The sequence below is a fragment of the Centropristis striata genome, chromosome 5 (genome assembly GCF_030273125.1).
Source record: "Centropristis striata isolate RG_2023a ecotype Rhode Island chromosome 5, C.striata_1.0, whole genome shotgun sequence".
NCBI lineage: Eukaryota > Metazoa > Chordata > Actinopteri > Perciformes > Serranidae > Centropristis > Centropristis striata.
Window position 1 is genome coordinate 23,014,914 of NC_081521.1, and position 19,775 is coordinate 23,034,688.

The 19,775-nt window shown below is 37.0% G+C and overlaps 3 protein-coding genes across 9 annotated transcripts; 2 read left to right on the forward strand and 1 right to left on the reverse strand.

Moving 5' to 3' along the window:
* Positions 1 to 922: 922 nt before the first annotated feature.
* lzic (leucine zipper and CTNNBIP1 domain containing) lies at positions 923 to 4,898 on the reverse strand. Its single transcript, XM_059333459.1, has 7 exons — positions 4,690 to 4,898; positions 4,266 to 4,392; positions 3,090 to 3,225; positions 2,530 to 2,628; positions 1,983 to 2,078; positions 1,713 to 1,794; positions 923 to 1,615 (listed from the first exon to the last, which is right to left on the reverse strand). The coding sequence occupies exons 2-7, from the start codon at positions 4,364 to 4,366 to the stop codon at positions 1,560 to 1,562; spliced, it is 570 nt and encodes a 189-aa protein (XP_059189442.1). The 5' UTR covers positions 4,367 to 4,392; positions 4,690 to 4,898; the 3' UTR covers positions 923 to 1,559.
* Positions 4,899 to 5,530: 632 nt separating this feature from the next.
* On the forward strand, positions 5,531 to 13,414 carry nmnat1 (nicotinamide nucleotide adenylyltransferase 1). Of its 7 annotated transcripts, none has more exons than XM_059333457.1 (5): positions 5,531 to 5,750; positions 6,129 to 6,268; positions 8,584 to 8,767; positions 10,875 to 10,999; positions 12,403 to 13,414. In XM_059333457.1, exons 2-5 carry the CDS (start codon positions 6,154 to 6,156, stop codon positions 12,801 to 12,803), a joined length of 825 nt encoding a protein of 274 aa, XP_059189440.1. In that variant the 5' UTR covers positions 5,531 to 5,750; positions 6,129 to 6,153; the 3' UTR covers positions 12,804 to 13,414. The 7 variants fall into 7 exon arrangements, with proteins under 7 accessions (XP_059189440.1, XP_059189434.1, XP_059189435.1 ...); XM_059333451.1 differs by having other exon boundaries at positions 5,532 to 5,750; positions 6,126 to 6,268; XM_059333452.1 differs by having other exon boundaries at positions 5,733 to 5,778; positions 6,126 to 6,268.
* A 1,447-nt stretch (positions 13,415 to 14,861) lies between these two features.
* rbp7a (retinol binding protein 7a, cellular) lies at positions 14,862 to 19,621 on the forward strand. Its single transcript, XM_059333460.1, has 5 exons — positions 14,862 to 15,395; positions 16,000 to 16,178; positions 17,493 to 17,594; positions 19,054 to 19,106; positions 19,173 to 19,621. Coding segments are annotated over exons 1-5 (408 nt in total). The 5' UTR covers positions 14,862 to 15,322; the 3' UTR covers positions 19,174 to 19,621.
* The last annotated feature ends 154 nt before the right edge of the window (positions 19,622 to 19,775 follow it).

The following is a 19,775-nucleotide window of genomic DNA, read 5'->3' on the forward strand; positions in this document are numbered from 1 at the left end:
CTGTTATTTGTGACCCCGGGCCGTTCTGATTCTGTAGAGTGAGGGCGTAATGAACAACACTGCAGGCTGCATCTGCTCCTGCAAAGTGACCTCTTGTTCGCTGGCTGTAGAGCGTCCACACAGACTGTTAACTCAAACTGAATCACTCTCATGAGATGGATGCTGAAACCATCACAAGACCCTTGACAATGTTAAACAGATGGCAACTCATCCGCTGGCTGGATTTCTAATCACATTGCAGTCAAACTGGTCAAAGATTCAGCTGATTAGATTGTTGCTCATTTCAAAGAGTTATGCATCAAAACACTGCGTCTGCTCTGGCCGAATGCAGATTCCATGCATGCTTATGAAGAGTATATTCTGCTGAGATGAGCAGATTTAAATGTGAGGAAGAGGTTGTGTTTAGTAGCTTTTCTGCAATGTTTTCATCTTTTTCTGTCAGAGCTGTGACTCGTTACTGCCGTCCCTCATTATCATATTTTGCATGTGGCTTACTGTGAGGATGTATATATCGTTGATTGCTTTCAAAGATATATTTGAGCTGACACCCTGCTGCATATTGCTGAGTCGTACTGTATGCATACTACATATAATGCAGTGATTCTTAATGTGGGATCCTCTGCACTCAGCCAGAGGGTCGGTGAAAAGTTTGCCTTTGCATTAATTTGTTTAAATTGTGTGTGTGTGTGTGTGTGTGTGTGTGTGTGTGTGTGTGTGTGTGTGTGTGTGTGTGTGTGTGTGTGTGTGTGTGTGTGTGTGTGTGTGTGTGTGTGTGTGTGTGTGTGTGTGTGTGTGTGTGTGTGTGTGTGTGCTGAAATGCACTTTAAATTAGCCCTTTTCAATCGAGTCGCCTTTGTTTTGCTTAGGTACAGTGTGTGTTCAGTGCATTTTTTATGGATAATCCGAATTAAGATGGTGCACATATAACATCAAAATAGGCTATGTGAAATTATTCCAAGGGATATACAGTATCCACAATATATTCTCTATCTTGTAAGGGGTGAAAAAAGATTGAAAACCTCTGAAATAGTGTATTGCATACAAATAGACTTACTATTGTTTCTGTCTTTGTAGTGTATTTTAATTACACCAAAGTTCTGTCTGTATTGTATTTCTGTTATTTTGTCCAAATCCCCGTAAACAGCACAGTTTAGTTCAAATAAAATGACATCTTGAATATTTGCAGCACTCGTTCAGGACATCAACAATCTTAAAAACAACAATGTTGAATTTTTCAGTTTTAAGAAAAAAAAAACAGCAACCCAATAAGAAATACAGCACAAATCACAACAGAGTATTTCTCTTGAACATTCATGTACATGTCGTCATATTTCACAAATCACATGCTCGTACCTATAATACAATTTTACACCCATCTGGACAGATAAAAGACATTTACAAAAGTCGAGGGGTAAAAAAAACCAATACTGCTAAAAAAGTGTTAGTGCCTAAAGCAACACCTAGAAGTGCACTGATTATTTACAAAATCACTGATCAATTGGCACATTTCTGACTTGGTAATAAAGACACAAAGTTAAAATCAGCATTTTGTAGAATCACTACGCCTTGGTTTTCACACCAGAGCTAGCTAAAGCCAAAATTTTGTCTTCGGAGCCTAAAAGAAAAAGGCAAAACAATGTAAATACAAATGTTAATCCAAATAACTTGTGTGAATATTATGAATATTTCAGTGCGATCACATTTATTCTCACCTAAATTGGCAGTCACTTTTTCAAACTGGCTCAGAGTAGCTGTAGCATTTTCTGTCAGAAAAGTCTCATCCTCCGAAGTGAGCTGAAACAAAAACAATATGTTTAAAATGTCACAGATCCTTCTAAAGTGAGAATTTAACCTGTTGTAGCAACGGGTCTGTCAGCATAGTGACAGCTACATGTCTGAAATAACTCGCATTGGACTCATGAGCACAAGCCTCTGAATCACCCGGGGAAAAACATCAAGTCTCTGCTGTGAGCGTTCCTCACCTTCTCTCCAAGTTTTCTCAGGGCTGTTAGGATTTCCATTTTCTGCTGTGTGTACATGTCCCGTGACAGTTTCCCCACTATGACATCTCGGTCCATCTGTGCAGAATATCACACACTAGTTGGTAACTGAGCAGCTGGATTTAACATATACATTCATGGAAAAAATTATTAGACCACCCTTGTTTTCTCTATTTTCTTGTTCATTTTAATGCCTGCTGCAACTAAAGGTACATTTGTTTGGACAAATAACATGATAACAATAAAATTAGCTCATAAGAGTTTAATTCAAGAGCTGATATCCAGACATTTTCCATGGTTTTCTTGATAATAACCAAAATCATTATCAAGAAAACCATGGAAAATGGCTAGATATCAGCTCTTCAATTAAACTCTTATGAGCTATTTTTTGTTGTTAGCATTAGTACCGTTAGTTGCACCAGGCATTAAAGTGAATGAGAAATTGAAGAAAACAATGGTCTTATAATTATTTCCATGACTGTATACAGCAATTCAACAACGATCATATCTTTAACACTGTAGTGCAAACCTCTGCCAGTCTGGTTCTCAGCTGTCCCGGCTGCTTCTTAGCGAAAAGTCGGATCACCTCTGGGGTTTTGAAAGCTTGGCTGATGGCGGCCTGGATTGCCTGGTGAAGACAGAAACGTTGGAAAATGTAACATTTCATAATCACAGTTTAAACTGGATTATTTTAAGATTCTTTTTCGATAAGCTTGAACCTCTTTAAAGGTGGAGTCTGCGATCCTGGCTAAAGATTGTTGATATTTTTTAATCAACACTCAAAACAAATACACCCCTCCTCCTGTCAGTGATGACCAGACAAATAGCTTCAGTTTAGTTTTTTCCCCTAAAGAATATTGTTTGATTGAGTTTTTGACAATATTCTTATTTTTGTTTTCGTTTCAGTTTTAGTCTACAATAATAACGCTGGTATAAACACCACAGAAATAAGAAAAATGGACAGCTAGAGGATCGTCATGAGATATTTGCTGGATCTGACAAAAAGTGTATTGGACTGGAATCGCTGACTGCACTTTTAAGTCCCCCTCAATGCACAGTAGTTGCACATTATCCATTGATTGTCCATACCAGCTGCATTCCACTGAGTTCATCCACAAGTGTCATGTCTCCTGTCATGATCTTCTTCAGGGATTCATTGAATTCACTCAACTGCTCCAAGGTTTCCTTTTTTGTCTCCTCATACTCTTCATCGTCCAGCTCTTCTCTGGAATAAACAAAGAAAGGATGATAAATTAATGTTGATACAGGAACAGGTGTAGAAGTACTCTCTGGCATAGACTGGATTCAATTCAAGTCGATTCAGACTGTGACTCTCGCAGCAGATAAGAAAAACTCCTAAAAAAAGAACTTAAACAGGGAAAAAATTGAGAAACCTCAGGAAGAGCAACAGAGGAGGGCTCTACCTCCCAGGATGGACAAACGTGCAAAAGAAATAAATAGTAAAACAGAGTAGCGTGTAAGAGGAGAGATGGAGGGAGGATAGAGGAGGAGGGTTGAGAGAGACAGAGGACAACATAATGAACAATATGTCATGTATGTCAGTATGTGACTACTGATAGTAGTTGTGTTGCTGGTAAATAGAATCAAGTAACAGCAGTAGCAGTATAATAGAAGGAATAGGACTAACTAACTGTATTAGTCATATTTGCAGTAAACATAAAATGACAGCATGAGTGTCTGTTCCAGTAGCAATGATAACAATAAATAAAATAAAAAGATAATAGTCGTGGGTGTGTAGCACCCTATAATGTAATAATTTCCTGATAATGTAAAAACGCCTGAAAATGTAATAAAATATGCACTTAACTCGATTGAAAATGTAATAAAACCCAATAATGTAATAAAATATCCTGACTGATATTGTAATAACATTTTTACCGATAATGTAATACCTCATCACATTATTTGGAATTCATTACATTTACAGGAAGTTGGTTTGTTGGTTTGTGGTTGTTTTCATGAGGTAGTGATTTGCTGGATATGATTACATTATTGATGAAGTTATTACATTATCAGGAAATTCTTACATTATAAAGTCATGGAAAAAGCTGTTAGACCACCCTTGTTTTCTCTAATTTCTTCCATGTTTTTCTTGATGATATTATCAAGGAAAACAACGAAAAAGGCTAGATATCAGCTCCATGACTGTAGGGTGCTACAGGGTGTCTAGCAGGACATATTATTACTTATCCGTTATAAAAGTAAAATATAATGAATTTGACAGATTCTCCCCCTATAACGTACCTGCATTCCTCCAGATCCTGAAGCTGCTGCATCAGTCTGTCAAGCTGCTCTTCCATGTTTTGCCTCAATTTACCTGTTTCTGATTTTCCGCGAGAAGCCATGCTTACGCTAAAATCTTGCTGCAAACCTGTGGAGAAAGCAACAGAATGAAGCAGTCAACAGATATAAACCATACCGGGTGTGATTACTGAAGTATGGGCACAAATAACTAAAGAGTCTACCTAGCATGCTATATACACTTCATCACACTGACGCTGTTGGAGCTGGCATTACAACAAAGCGGTTTTATTCACCTTTTATTTAACATTATTGTCGAACTGTAGACGATCCGTTCGCTGGAAGTTCACACCTTGCTATTTATAGAGCACTTTAAGTTGTTTGCTTAGCTGAATAGCTAGCTGCAATGTAAAAGACAACATCTCACCTGGTTGTAAACAGTTATAAATCAGCCGCACGATGACTTAAATATGTCCACCAGCTTGACGGATATAAAACAAAAATAACTGGATCATTGAGTTGGATTACCTCGACAAGAAATACTTTAAAATAGCTGCGGCTACAGGTTATTTAACTGAGTGTTTGTCGGGTTGCTTATGGGTTTGTGATTGTGAACGTAACTCCGGAGTGAGGGTGCGGCTCTCTTCTTCCTGGTCGATTCTGTCCAATCACATCTCTTGATTTCTTATGATACATTCAAGTGCTATCGGCGTATAGAAAATTCGAAACATGTCGTCCAGTAACATGGTGGGCAAGAGTAAATCGTTAGCCTGTAAAAAAAATAATCGCTCAAAAAGGATGTAACAAAGGCTGGCTATTGGCATAGTAATAACACTGTGTAAAGTATGTAACTTAAGAGAATAGGCAATTTGAACATGCCTTTGTGATTTAAGCAAGATATGGCAACACTTTATTTTGAAGTCACACAAGCCTGTCAGAAACATGACATGACAAGTATCATGAGCATTAATGTTACTTCAAAGTGTCATGAATGTTCATGACACATCCCATGTCGTGTTGATGAAACACTCATGTCACTCTTATTTATGTAGACACCTTCAAAATAAAGTGTTACCATATCTTGCTTAAGTCACAAAGGCATGTTCAAAAAATGCCTGAGTCACATTTTATGTAGACTTAGGCGTAATAAATCTGCTTAAGTCACACACTTGACATAGGCCATTATCTTAAAGAGGCGTCATGAGGAGATGATTTAGGAAGAAAAAAAACGATTTTGACAAAAAATGACTTAGGCGATCGTTTTAACAAAATGCAGGGTTCTTTGCAATTAATATTTTATTAATTCAGGTATTCTATATGTTGTTGTTCTTCTTCTTTTTGTTTTGCCGTGAACCGTTTCTTATCAACTTGCTGTGTAGCGTCCTTGTGTTTCTTCCCACATTAGAATCGAAAGAACGTTTTACGGCCTCTGAAAATGGGCGCTTTCGAGGAGCACCTGAATGCACCACGCGTCGATACAGGAAACAGGTGATAAATTCCGCCGCTGTTTCTACTGGTAGTATAGTTTTTTGTTTCACTATTTTACTCTATTTTTAGAGAAAACCAATACCTCATAGTTATCTAATGTGAGCTTTGAGTTCATGTTTGTGTCTGCTCGAGCAACCTATATCTTAGTAGCAACCGGTGAGCTCGCGTTACCTACTTACAGATAAAGCTAAATTAAACTAGCTAGCTCACTATTTACTTTTCCTATGACATAGTTATTCCCTCTGGCACTTTCTAGATCCGTGTTTGCTGATACAGAGTGTCGCCACATAGGTCAGAGAGCCAGAGAGATATACGCCATTTGACCCATGTGTAAACAATTAAACTAGCCTACTTTTCTCTCCATATGTGTTGCAGTAGAGTCGACACAGCCCCAGTATGAAGCATGGACAGTCACAATATCACCAAAGTGATCCTGCTGTCCTGTGGCTCCTTCAACCCCATCACCAACATGCACCTGAGGATGTTTGAACTGGCTCGAGATCATTTGGAGGACACAGGTTGAGTCAAGTCAAGTCAATTTTATTTAAATAGCCCAACATCACAAACCACAGATTTGCCTCAAAGGGCTTTACAGACTGTACATGGTACGACAACCTCTGTCGTACCATGTCAGAGAAAGGATCCGTCTTCCAGGAAGTACAGACGTGCAATAGATGTTGTTGTACAGGGCAGATCAAGTAGAATAGAGTAGATAGAGGTTGAGGGGGGAGGGAGGATAGAGAGGGACAATCGAGAGGGAGACAGAGAGGAGCAGGAGTTCTGGGAGGGGCACAGCAGCAGGAGGTGAAGCGCCACCATTGGCCAGTAGTGATGATGAGTGTAGAGTGGACCAGGAGAGGAGTATTCCCCTCTGGGGCCGAACAAGATCCACGGCAGTGAGACCAGCAGGAGTGATGCTGAGCAGGACCACAGCTCAACACCCTGTGAAAGAGAGAGCAGAGAAAAGTGCGAGTACTCTGGGAAAATAAAAGCTTGTGTCATGTATTATTGGGACATCAGAGAGAAGAAAAGAGGGGCCCGGTGTATCATGTCCCCCGACACATTGGGCCTATAGCGGCATAACTAGGGGCTGGTCCAAGGCAGGCCCGGGCTAGGGCCGGTCTCAGCCAGCCCTAACTATAGGCTTTGTCAAAGAGGAAAGTTTTCAGTTTACTCTTAATAAAGAGAGGGTGTCTGCCTCTCGTACTGAGACTGGGAGATGATTCCACAGGAGAGGAGCTTGATAACTGAAGGCTCTGGCTCCCAATCTACTTTTAAGGACTTTAGGAACCACAAGTAACCTAGAATTTTGGGAGCGTAGTGCTCTAGAAGGGTAATATGGGACTATGAGGTCTTTAAGATATATTGGTGCCTGACCATTTAGAGCTTTGTAAGTAAGAAGAAGGATTTTAAACTCAATTCTGGATTTTACAGGGAGCCAGTGCAGCGAAGCTAGTTAGCGGACTTTTCTTTCTTTCTTTCTTTTTTAAGAAATTTGAAAGGCTTAAAACTTGAGAAAAACCCTATTAGTAGGCCTGTCATGATAACACATTTCTTAGAACGATATATTTTCCCAGAAACTATCACGATAAACAATGGTATCGTTGTATCAATGTTGTTTTAGTTTTATAACGAAATAAGAGCATAATAAGTACATCCTTTTCCACAGCAATTAATTTTTAAATCTCAAAAATATTAAACATTGGAATTGAAATGTGGAAAAGAAATATTAAAATATCCTAGATAAATAAAATACAAATAAATAAACTACAACCGAAACTAATAAAATAAACTTTCAGGCACTGTTAACAAAACATTGAAATGAGATCATAATGTATTGTATAATTTTATTATCAAAATAGCATATAAACAGCTGGAATGGCTGCTTGGGAAATAGTTTTTTTTACGGCAATTCGTACTGCCTGTCAAACATTTGCAGCATTACTTTAAACACAAAAAAGCACAAAAAGTCATGCATGTAAACGACAATATATTGAGTCCAGAAAAAAACTATTGTGTCCATTTTTATATATCGAATGATAAATCTGTATAGTAATTATCGTGACAGGCCTACCTATTAGATATCTCACTACCATAGCTTTTATATAATCTTGATCTGTATTTATATTTTTCATTCAAACTAATACTTTTTTCTTTTTTCCCCTTGTAATTTATATTACACCTTTTGCTTCTGTTTTTGTTGCTGTGACAAGTGAATTTCCCAGTTGTTGCAGTTTTATTTTTTTATTTCATTATTATTGTTATTATTTTGTTTCATAGTCTAATGCTGGGGTTGGCGGTGGTTAGGGTAAGGGTTAGTTTTGTACGTTTGGTCCTGCTTGCTTTGTTCTTTTTCTTTTTTATTTAAATATCGAACATGGTGATATTAGTTTATACTTTTAGATACTTGACTTTAGTTTACCTTTATCTCCAGTTATACAAATATTATTGGGCAGTTTAAACTGTAACAATGCATCTTATTTTTAACACTTTTTACAAACCATACTGTCTAAGTAATCAGTAACTAGCTGTTAAAACAAATGTAGGTGTGGTGTAAAAAGTACTTTACGTCACTTTGAAACACATTAAAGGGTTTTTGGTAGCAGAAAATGTAAATATCCAAATACCTAAAATATATAACGCATTCTTAGTTATATTTCAGCACTGCTAAATTACACTAAAAGCAAGTATATGTGTTAATTTAAGGGAGTTCTTAATTTTTAACAATTAGTCTTTTTTAAGTCATATGTAGATAAAACAAATCAATAGTTTACTGCATCTGCTGTGCTGTTACTGTAAACCGTCTGCTCACTCCACTTTACAAATGTCTCAGGTCGGTACAGGGTGGTGAAAGGCATCCTCTCTCCGGTGGGTGATGGCTATAAGAAGAAGGGTTTGATTGAGGCCTGCCACCGTCTGGAGATGGCCAGACTGGCTACTGAGAACTCAGACTGGATCACAGTTGATTCCTGGGAAATCTTGCAGCCAGAGTGGGTGGAGACAGCCAAAGTCGCTCGGTAAGATGACACTTTTTATATCTCGTGAGTTGCAGTGTGCATGCTTGCTACGTGTGTTCTTATTATAGGTGGAAATCTGCCAAAGAATCTAGGACACTGACTGTCAGACATTTCACTATTCTTGACAACCTAACAACAGGTTAGGTTACATTAGGTAAGGATACAGTAGTAATGACTGTTTATCTAGTGTTTTACGTGTTTTTATAGCAGTTTAGTTTTTGACGTGATCGTTACAGTATTTCTCAATTGCTAAAACACTAAACCCTATTGTCTGAACCAAATGCTCAGTTGCCTGAACCCACTGATTGAATCAATCACTCTTTTGGCAAAACCATAAGCACTTTTCACCTGTTTAGACACAACTTGCCAACACATTTTCATTGTGATGTACCCGTGCTGCATAATGGTGAGCACAGGTGACAAAAGTCAAACAGCTACTGTGATTGACCATGTTCTTGTCCATGGTATGAGCATGAGGGAGGCGGGACAAAGGGTACAACCAAACATCAGTAGATTCACTGTGTCCACCATAATCCGAAGATTTAGAGAAGAGAACAGGCAATAACCTTTTTTGACATTATAGTACAGTATGTAAATGTTGACAGCAATTACTGTATGACATACTATATACTGTACCACAGTATACTGTAAGTAAATATATGTGTCAGTACATCACTGTACCAATGTACTGTAGTATTGTAATGGAGGGTTGGTCTAACTGTTTTTAGGCCTAGTATTTCATGCATATTTTTTGCAACATGCATTTAGCCTACAGTGAACAATAAACATGTATTTCTCCAGCATCATGTCCTGAGCATTGTGTTTTCTATTTTTCTATGTAGTGTTTAGTGACTGCTCAGTAGTGTTTTTAATTTTGATTGACTCGGGGCACGATTTGACAACATAGTTCCGTTTTGAGCACAGATTGAACTGTTTTGAGGTGAAAGTTTGGTTTTGCAAGAAGAGTCTGAGGTTTTGTGAATGTAGCTTGAAAATTGGGTTTTGTGTTCACAGTTTAGAGAAAAGCAGAGCAGCTTTCAAGAAATGTGTCTTAGCAATCGAGAAAAACTGTAATAGCAAGTGATTAATTGGGGCAGTAAGTAGTGTCATTGTACAGTAGAAAACTCTTGCATTACATAATCTGTGCTGTTCATACTCACAGTGCATTAAACCCCTCTGCAGTGGTACTGTATTACAATGCCTGAGCTGAAGAAATGTCAACATTCTTGACAGTTTTCTACCACAATGTGGCAAGACCGGTTCAGATTGTTAAAAAGGAAGTATATCGTAGAGAATTGGACAATTTGGACAATTTCCTGTTCTTGGAGGTGTTGTTGTTAGAGTCAGTAACTTCTTTTAAATCACTTCTTAAAACCCACTTTTATAGACTTAATTTTATGTAATGCTTTCTATTTATCACCCCTTTACTTAACTTTTTACTTTTTTACTCCTTTTACCTTTTATTTTCTGTGTATCTGAGAATGTCTTGTGATTGTTCCTGCTCTCATCGTTTTCTTTTAACGTAAGAATTGTTTTTATCCAATGGCATCCTTCTCTCTTCAATTAACTGCTCTCTGTCAAAGGACTTTGTAAACCGCTGTTTTTAAAAGGTGCTATATAAATAATGTTATTATTGGTTCCTGGCGCTTTCTTAGCGCAGGTGAGACGTTACAGAGCCGTAAATGTTGCGGCTTGAAACTGCACTATGTAAGGGCCTAGAAATTTCATCGACCACTTTTTGTGCTTTCAGTTGCATTTTATCTCACAGGCTCTGACTTGCAGCAAGATAAATATTATTTTGAATCATTGAATGCTTCCCAGAATGTTACATTGCATTCACCCTACTTTGCACAAAAAAACATGATTCTTAGTTGGTAAATATAGGATATATTTGGTGTAAGGCATAATCACCAAAAAATGCATGCAGAGTTAAAGTACATTTTTTTGCGGCCTAATTTCCCAAAAGCCTAATCCACGGTAAGCATAAGTGTGCTGGCTTTATACTGACTGTTATCTTGTCAATATGACTAAGATTTACTGTATGGGGATGCACCTTGCACCATATACATATTTTGATGCTATATTCATTTTCTCTCTATCCACTTAGGCATCACTATGACGAACTGCTTGCAGCAGAGCAGAACAGCGATGATGTGGACACGGTGAAGTACGCAAAAAAAAGGCGTATAGAGGAGAATTATTTTGAGGACTCGTCTTATCACAAAAAAAGAGGTAGGCCATGAGCATGTTTGATTAAAATATTGTTCTTTTCAACTCCTTTCTCATCCAGTCGCTGATTCCAGACCAGTTTAGTCCTTCTACCACTGTATTCATGCTTTATTGTATTCAGTTAAGTCATAAGAAGGGACAATGGTGTCTGGCCGAAGGGTGTGAGATGGGTGACACTGATCAGTAAAGTCAGGTGAGCTGTAAGACAGCTTCAGTGCATCAGTGACAATAGTCCCTTTCATAGTGCCGTTTCATGCCGGGACATTAACGGCTCTGTAATGTCTCGCCTGCACTATGAAAGCACCAGTAGCGGGATGCCGGAATCAAGTGATCCTACCAATTTTCCGCCTCCGGAGGTAGTCACAAGGCCCTTTCATAGTGCGGTCCTGCAAATGTCCCACTATATTCCCAGAAAGATCTGTGCCGGCTTTTTACTTAAGGACATTCATAGTGATCCCGCAAAGGCGAGAAATTAATGCCCTTTGTCACTACCTCGGCAGGGGGAAAATTGGTGGGATCACTTGATCATGACATCCCGCTACTGGAGCTTTCATAGTGCAGGCCTATGCAGCCTATTAGCACTGTGCTAGTTTGCAGCACTACTGCTGATCTGTTGCACGTCACTATCGTCTCCTCCCACGTCGTTCCACGACGCCAGACTGCACTATGAAGGGCACGAATATCACGCCTTTTTGGGATCACATGAATGCCCTAAGGCGAGAAGCCAGCACAGATCGTTCCAGCATATAGCGGACTGCAGTCCGCACTATGAAATTGGTGGCTGCATGGTTAACACTCTTCATACCGGTGTCATGTATAAACCATGTGTATGTCCAGCATGACCTGCACTGCAGAGAATTGCATCCATGAGCAGGACAACTGCATACTATCCTAAGTCATAACTATTTTGACTCTTAATTAGAATATATTTATGGAGCACTAGCAGAGCAATGATTGGTTGCAAGGACTCTGGCTCAAGTGGTTTCCTAGCATTGCCTGCTAACGAAGTGCAATAAGCTCCATCTTAACTAAAACGGATAAGACAAACTCCATCGGTAGTGTCCCTTTTTTAATACTTTTTTGTGTGTAAAAGCTTTTATAAATATTGAATATGATCTTTATTGTTTTGTCTTTCCATTCTTGCAACTGTATATTCTCCTCTGCTTTTGACTTTAATTTTTAATAACCCTATGTTTGATTATCTCATTTTTAGTTTTATTATCTCAATGTGATTTAAAATTGAAGTTGTCTTTGCTTTTATTGTTTGCTCTGTTCTTTTCTCTTCAAAGGAACAATATGCAGTGTTGTATAAACAATGTATAAACTCTCAGTAATCACTTATGAGATGAGATGGGTTGTTACATCGCTACAAACAGCGATAAACTCTTTTCTCTCTTCATGTTCAGACGGGCCTCAGCTGATGTTGCTGTGCGGGGCTGATGTCCTGGAGTCCTTTGGGGTCCCTAACTTGTGGAAGCAGGAGGATATTGATGAGATTGCGGGCCGCTACGGTTTGGTTTGCATCACCCGCAGTGGTAACAATCCCCACAAGTTCATCCACCAGTCAGACACGCTGTGGAAGTATCGCAAGAATATCCATGTGGTCCATGAGTGGGTGACCAATGAGATCTCGGCCACTCACGTGCGCCGGTCGCTGCGTCGGGGTCGGAGCGTCAGGTACCTGCTGCCAGATGTTGTGGTTCATTACATACAGGAGCAGGGCCTCTACAGCGCCGAGAGCGAGCAGAAGAATGCAGACGTGGTTCTGGCACCCCTTCAGAGAAACACTGGTGCCTCCACAAGCTGAGGAAGTTTACAGCCGCAAAGACAGAGATATAAGCTGTCAACACAAAGTGGTGCGTGCCTAATGTGAATCTAAAACTAATCAACACTTTAGACAGCCTCGTTTTTAAGCTTCAAACAGTGCCTACTACACAGAACAGTCTTTTCTAGTAATGGGTGTGTTTTTTAGGAAGATAAATCTGCATAGATTTTCTGATTGGAGTTCAGATTTTGGTTACAATTCAGTTAGCTTATTTTTTTGTGTGTGGAAACAGTCAAAAACAGAATAACTGAGCAGCAGTTCAACCAGATTGGGGGACACCTTGATGTAACAGCTACTGTAGAAATAAATGATGTGTGTAGCTTTTGAACTAGGTTTTCACAAATATGTGTGAAGTAGTTGAATACAGTGTGTCAGGTATTTCAGAACAAATACATTTTAATCTTTTTACTTGTTTTACTTCACTGCTACAGTATACTCAACTCACCTCACCACATGTTTTGTACCTGGAGCAGGTTTTGCTATGCACTCAAGCTAAAGTAGGCCAAACGCCTTCAACATGTTTACTTAGTGCAGCTGATTTGAAAGTGAAAGTGTGATTTGTATCGACTAGGAATGCAATAAACAACATTCTTTGTTTTCCACCTTGGTACAACTCATTGCCTAACATCCTCAGTTAAGGAAGTGTTAAACTGACACCTTTTCTGTTTGGTTAAAATGCTGATCGTCAGCGGGGGTGACTTATCTCTCAGGTAATCATCACTGACAGAAGATGAGAGCTGAAATAACACATTGCAGTGTGTTGAAATATAATCACGTTAGTATCGGAGTTGGTGTCCTATTGTTGGAGTAATAGTATTTGATCTAAGTATAATAAGCTAAGTGCTGTACTTTCTGCTCCACTATATTTTAGAAGGAAATATTGTAGTTTTTACTCCACTAATTACTTTACAAATTAAGATGCTTCTTTGCTTGTGTTGCATGAACTCTCAGGTGTACGACAGGTATTAGGGCCAATTATGGAAAAAAATAAAAATAAAATACAGACCTGTGGAAGGCCGGTAATATTTCAAGAAAAAAGTTGCACATTTATGAGATTAAAGTTGTAAATCTTCAAGAAAAAAAGTAAAAGATTTATGAGATTAAAAGTGGCAAATCTACGAGAAAAAAGTCGGAAAATTAGGCTAGTGTTTTGTTTTTCAAGGTACTACATCACCACATTTCATATGTTTCTACCACTGGGATGTCTCCCGCTTTTCCATACAAAACACAATTTTTCTGACTTTTTTTCTCATAAATCTGCTACTTTTTTCTTGCAAATTTGCCACTTTTAATCTCCTAAATCTGCGACTTTTTTTCTCACAGATTTACCACTTAAATCTCGTAAATTTGCATCTTTGTCTCTAATTGTGACCCCCTCCCCCAGTTCGTATTTATTTAATTTTTTCAGACTTAGCCTTAATACGCTGTCGTACATGGGTACGTCACTGGATAAAGTGTCTGCAAAATGAAATTATAACATTGTAGGATTTTTGAGCAGAAACATGAAAATGTAAAAGTAGAGCTGTAATAATGAATCAAAATAAGTCAATCAGTTGGCAGGCCTGTCAGTAGATTTCATTTCACCTTCAGAACCTATAATTATGGTAAGGATCTGAATGCTTCCTCAACCACTGATTACAATTAAAAGTCTGTTTATCTTAATACAAAGTTAATATCTTTGTCAGCTTCGTAGAGTCGTTGTTGTTTTTCTTCTTTGCTGTAGTCACGAGGAGGAAAAACAACCTTAATGTTTGGATACGCCCCACGTGTTTTGCATTATTTAAACCAGAAATTCTCTTCCCACTGCATGCCAACATTTGTCAGTATTATTTTCCTCGTTGCACAGATAGGTGTGTCATCTAAAGATACCTATCTTTTAATCTTAATGAAAACAGTAGGTAGTTAAAGCCGTGGGAAGTGTCAGCTAGATTGGCACGAGTGAAAAATAGGACTTGTCTTACACTTCAACAACAATAAAAAAAAAAAAAAAACTATCATAAAATAATAATAATAATAATGATAATAAAACTATTTTTTTTATTTATTGAAAAAAATGTTACAACTTAGGAATGTTACCGCTCCATAGCTGTAAGAGTGATTTTATTTTGTGTTATTCTCTTTTATTATGGAAAAAGTTTTATCACTGAAAGCTAGTGAGTTAGTATTGAGCTAAAGGAGGCAAATTACAAAAAAGGTTGATTGTGATAATTAAGCCTTTAAACCTTAACCTTAACCTTTAAGATCAATATATTTTCCTTGTGTTTGTGTGTGTTTTTTGTGAATTGAGACCAGTCTGACATGTCCGGCCTCCCTAAGAGCACCTCCCTCACCCTCTCACGGTCAACAGGTGACAGCGAATGAGGTAAAGGCACACCTACCTTTAAACCTCCTGGTCTCTCACAAAGCACCACTTTCTCAGCCTCTGCAGCACAGCAAGTTGAGGATCACGTGTTATTTACACAAATACCTCTCAGGAGGAAAGAAAGAACAAAATCATCAAAATGCCAGCCAGCCTCTGTGGTACATGGGACATGATAAGCTGTGTCAATGCTGAAGGATACATGATTGCACTGGGTAAGTCTTTAAAACATTTTTAATGTGATTATGTTCTCAGATATTGATTCTCTGTTTAATGACTTTTAGTTTCTGCATTTATGTTGCTCTGACTTATGCTGCAAAATGTATGTAAATATAACAGTATACACCATGATATACAGTCATGGAAAAAGTTATGAGACCATCCTTGTTTTCTCCTTGCTTTATTGTTCATTTTAATGCCTGGCACAACTAAAGGTACATTTGTTTGGACAAATATAATGATAACAACAAAAATAGCTCATAAGAGTTTAATTTAAGAGCTGATATCTAGACATTTTCCATGGTTTTCTTGATAATGATTTTGGTTATTATCAAGATAACCATGGAAAATGTACCTTTAGTTGTACCAGGCATCAAAATGAACAAGAAATTGAAGAGAACAATGGTCTAATGTTTTTTTTCCATGACTGTAGATCACTAGAAGTGATATACTTTGCAACACTGGGACTGTGTTGCAGCAGTGTTATTTATGGTATGCATGAGGCTGTGTGAGGGAGTGTTTTTAGCCTGTGGGAAAGTTGTTTGTCCTCCAGATTTATAAGCTGTAGACTTAAGGCAAACACTTCCTCTACTGTTCCAGGTATCAGCCAGTGCTTGAGAAAGATTGCTGTGATGCTGAAGCTGAAGAAGGTGATTGAGCAGCAGGGCGACCAGTACATCATCAAAACTTTCAGCGTCTTTCGAAACTACACTGTTTCCTTCAGAGTAGGGCAGGAGTTTGAGGAGTTCACCCAGGGACTGGACAACAGGCATCTCAAGGTGAAGACAAATGGCTGATGAATTAGTTTGTTCAAAGTTATAATAAGTGTTGTAATTGCCAGTAGTTTTTTATTCATAATTTCTTTATTTATTTTCGCATAAAAATAGTATAGTATGAAAAGTACAAAAAAAAAATAGCATTCTCCATACAGTATAATATGAATAATTGCAGCAATGTATTATACACCATTTGTATGTATCTATCTATCAATCAATCAATCACTTTAGACAGTAATAAACATTAAAAAAAATATACAGTCATGGAAAAATTATTAGACCATTGTTTTCTTCAATTTTTTTGTTCATTTTAATGGCTGGTACAACTAGAGGTACATTTGTTTGGACAAATATAATGATAACAACAAAAATAGCTCATAAGAGTTTAATTTAAGGGTTGATATCTAGCCATTTTCCATGGTTTTCTTAATAATGATTTTGGTCATTATCAAGAAAACCATGGAAAATGTGTAGATATCAGCTCTTCAGTTAAACTCTTATGAGCTATTTATGAACAAAAAAACAAACTAACAGAGAACGAGCAAAACACACACACACACACACAAAATATATTTTTATTTTATAATTTTTTTTATTAGCAGTATTCATTTTAATTAAATTTAAAATGCATTGAAGCATATTCCAAGTATGTAGGTCACAATAAAAAAAAACCCCAACATAAAACTCTTTTAACTCTCATTTTTGGCACCTGCAATGGGAGCTCTGCAACACCCAACATTCCAAGAAAGCCATCCTTAAGCTATTATTGTTAATTAAGGAGGTTTAATGACAGCAGAGTGGTGGTATGAATAGAATCTGCACAGGATTGAAGGACTGGGTCATCTGCTTAAAGACAGAAGTAACACGTAGGAAGTTAGTAAGGGGGAGACATGGTTAATCATAGTACTTGAAAACAATGCATCACATCTGTTACACAAGTAAAAACTAATTTAATAATTCAAACCACTGTGAAGACAGAGGAGTACATATTTTGGGCCTTCAGTAGATTGGGAAGTAGGAGACTGGGGGGATCTAAGGAGACAAGGAATGAGTATAAAACTGATAACTGTATGCAAATGTGTTGTGAAAAGGGTTCTTTTAAAGGAACAATGATCAATGAACCAATCTGTAGATGGTGCACTTGATAAACACTGAGAGACTCGTATTAAGGAAATGGAGACTGAGAAGAACTTCATTGACCTTGTTATTTTTAGTGCTTTGTAGATCTTGTGATGTGTTGTTTTTATTTTAGTTGGGTTGCTAAACCTGTTCTGTGATGAGATTTTCATCTTCTCTTCCTCTCTGCTGCCTGTGCAGTCGCTGGTGACATGGGAGGGGAACAAACTGGTGTGTGAACAGATCGGACAGAAGAAGAAACGGGGCTGGAGTCACTGGATTGAAGATGACAAGCTACATCTGGTAAGAAAATCGACAATTTGATCATATTTGTTTTCTCATCATGCACAAAAACAAATTTCTATCTGATATTTACTTGATGTATATTTATATACTTTAGTATACTATACTTACTATCAGTGGTGGAATGTAACAAACTACTTTTAGTCAATTACTGTACAGTTTTGAGGTATGTGTACTTTACTTGCATATTTCCATTTTATGCAGCTTTATACTTCTACTCCACTACATTTAAAGGCAAATATTGTACTTTTTACTCCACTACATTTAACTAACAGCTTTAGTTACTTTTCAGGTCAAGATTTAACATTAAAAAAACATGATCATTTTAAAGTGATTAGACCTCATAACAGTATATTAAGTAGTTTAAATGAGCCCTGTTGTTACACAATTTAAACACCTCTTACATAAATGCATCAATAATAATAATCCAATAAAATATTTAGAATATCTGTAATAATCTGAGTGGATCCATTCTGCTAAGCGAGTACTTTTACTTTTGATCCTTTAAGTACATTTTGATGTTTGTTACTCAAGTTAGTCTTGAATGCAGGACTTTTACTTGTAGTGGAGTATTTCACAGTGTGGTATTACTACTTTTACCTAACGAAGGGATCTCAATACTTACTACACCACTGCTTACTATTCAATTCATACTATACTATATTATATTAGTAGTAGTAGTAGTAGTAGTAGTACTATTATTATATTATACTTTTTTTATTTTATTTTTGCTTTAATTGTTAATACTTTTTATATTTCTACTTGTTTATATTGTAAATTGTTAATACTTTATTACATTTTTTTCTTGTTTATTAGTTCTATATATTCTTAGTTTATACTGCTGTTTACTATTTATTGTTTTTTGCTATCCACTTTGCTGCTTTAACTCTTGAAATTTCCCCATTGTGGGACTAATAAAGGAAATCTTAATCTTAATTATATCACATACATACAATCCTTTACTATACCATATTACATCTGATACTTATTTTACTGCTGTACTATACTATATTATGTTCTACTATATTATTACTATTACTATCACATTGCACCTGATATTATATCTTACACCTCTTACTATGCTATACTGTATTAATATGTCCTACTGTCTTACCACAACATATACTACATTATATCTTTATTTTGCTAAAATAACACAGACAACACTAAGCATCATTATTGTTTATTCTGGTGTACACTGTTTATACATATACTAGACTAGACTCGTGTACAACTCATATCATTAAATCTCTTTACTAATAATTGTATACCTCTTATTTTATTTATTCTCGTTTGTTTTATTTTTCTCTTCTCTTTTCATGTGTGCTTATTTCTATCTTTTTGATGCTGCAACGCCTGAATTTCCCCTCTGGGGATCAATACACATTATCTTATTTTATCGAACGTCATGTTATGTCATATTATGGTATGTTATCTCATCTTATCTTATCACCCTCAGGAGATGTACTGTGAAGGAGAAGTCTGCAAGCAGGTCTTTAAGAAGAATGCGTAATGAACAAGGAATGAAAGTTATACTTTTGGAGAAGTTACTCTGTGATGATAGGCATCATGTGTTAGATCCACCTTTTTAAACCCGAAAAAACAAAACAACAATAAAAGTTAAGTTTGTGGTATTATTACTGTAATGTGACTTCAATGATCAGTCCAGGAGAAAATTTCTCTCCTTTCAGGGTTTGGATATACACCACCAGATGGCATCACTGCATTATTTTTTGTAAAATACTGGTCTTCACTGGTCTGTAGCTAAATGGTCCTTAGATAATAACAAAACAAATGAAAATCAAGCCTGTTACTGGTGCTTTTAAGCTGGCTTAAGACTCAATGCAGATGCACACTCATTTAATGCAATACTGTTTCCTTTAAATCTCTATCAGCTGGTTGGGACCATTTTTAAATACATCTTTTTTTTGCAGTGGCTTGTGCTATTCATAGGACATTTGGTTGAGTTATTTGTAAAAAATAAAAAATAAAATCACCCATTCATGTAAATACTTTTATACACAATGTACAACAGAAGCTTAATGTGAATTTTCTATAATAAAATGGGATTTTGAAAGTAATCTGAAGCAGCACATTTTGTCCTTTAATCATTCCTTCTTCAGTAAAATAATCATATTTTTCTGATTGCATGTTATGAGGGTGTCTTACTCATAAATCTGG